Source organism: Nicotiana tomentosiformis, chromosome 10 (assembly GCF_000390325.3).
Source record: "Nicotiana tomentosiformis chromosome 10, ASM39032v3, whole genome shotgun sequence".
NCBI classification, from domain to species: domain Eukaryota; kingdom Viridiplantae; phylum Streptophyta; class Magnoliopsida; order Solanales; family Solanaceae; genus Nicotiana; species Nicotiana tomentosiformis.
Genome location: NC_090821.1, coordinates 39,910,248 through 39,911,502, shown reverse-complemented (window position 1 = coordinate 39,911,502; position 1,255 = coordinate 39,910,248). Strand labels below are relative to the sequence as shown.

At 44.9% G+C, this 1,255-nt stretch overlaps 1 protein-coding gene across 1 annotated transcript; it reads right to left on the bottom strand.

Annotated features, from left to right (window-relative positions):
- Positions 1 to 617: 617 nt before the first annotated feature.
- LOC138900046 (uncharacterized) lies at positions 618 to 1,004 on the bottom strand. The gene is made up of 2 exons (XM_070186750.1): positions 898 to 1,004; positions 618 to 816 (listed from the first exon to the last, which is right to left on the bottom strand). The coding sequence occupies exons 1-2, from the start codon at positions 1,002 to 1,004 to the stop codon at positions 618 to 620; spliced, it is 306 nt and encodes a 101-aa protein (XP_070042851.1).
- Positions 1,005 to 1,255: the final 251 nt, after the last annotated feature.

Below are 1,255 nucleotides of genomic sequence, written 5' to 3'. Positions count from 1 at the left end.
TTGTCTCCCATAAAGGGCCTTATAAGGAGCCATCTGAATACTCAATTGGTAGCTATTGTTGTAGGCAAACTCCACAAGCGGCAAGAACTGATCCCAAGAACCCCCGAAATCCAGAACACAGGCACGGAGCATATCTTCCAATATCTAAATGGTGCGCTCGGACTGTCCGTCCATCTAGGGGTGGAATGATGTACTCAACTCAACCTGTGTGCCTAACTCACACTGTACGACTGTCCAGAAGCGCGATGTTAACTGCATACCTTGGTCAGATATGATGGATATTGGCGCGCCATAAAGTCGGACAATCTCGCGGATATAAATCTGAGCCAGCTGCTCTAAAGAATAGGTAGTCACAACCGAAATGAAATGAGACGATTTGGTCAACCTATCCATAATTACCCATACAACGTCAAATTTCTTATGAGTCCGCGGGAGCCCAACAACGAAGTCCACGGTAACTCAGTCCCATTTCCACTTGGGAATCTCAAGTCTCTGAAGCAACCCACCTCTGGTGCTCATACTTCACATGCTAACAATTTAGGCACCGAGCTACGTACTCCACTATGTCTTTCTTCATTCTCCTCCAACAATAGTGTTGTCTCAAATCCTGATACATCTTAGCGGAACCCAGATGAAGAATACCTTGAACTGTGGGCCTCATAAAGAATCAACTCATGTAACCCATCCACATTGGGCACACATAATCGTCCCTTCATTCGCAACATACCATCATCTCCAATAGAAACCTCCTTGGTATCGTTGTCCTGTACCGTGTCCTTAAGAACAAGCAAATGGGGGTCGTCATACTGACGCTCTCTGATACGATCATATAAAGAAGACTGAGAAACCACGCAAGTCAGAACCCGACTGGGCTTCAAAACATCCAATCTAACAAACTGGTTGGCCAAGGCCTGAACATCCAATGCTAATGGCCTCTCTGCCGCTGGTAGGTATGCTAAAATGCCCAAGCTCTCCGCCTTTCGATGCAAGGCATCGGCCACCATAATTGCCTTCCCGGGATGATATAGAATAGTGATATCATAGTCCTTAAGCAACTCTAACTATATCCTCTACTGCAAGTTAAGATCCTTCTATTTGCACAGATGTTGTAGACTTTGGTGATCGGTATAGACCTCACAGGGGACACCGTACAAATAGTACTGCCAAATCTTCAAGGCATGAACAATAGCTGCTAATTCCAAGTCATGAACATGATAATTCTTATCATGAAACTTTAGCTTTCTAGACGCATAAG

Coding starts and splice junctions, on each gene's coding strand:
- LOC138900046 (XM_070186750.1), bottom strand. CDS start 1,004: ATGGTGGCCGATGCCTTGCATCGAAAGGCGGAGAGCTTGGGCATTTTA. Junction 817..897: donor GTTCAGGCCTTGGCCAACCA/GTTTGTTAGATT, acceptor TGATCGTATCAG/AGAGCGTCAGTATGACGACC.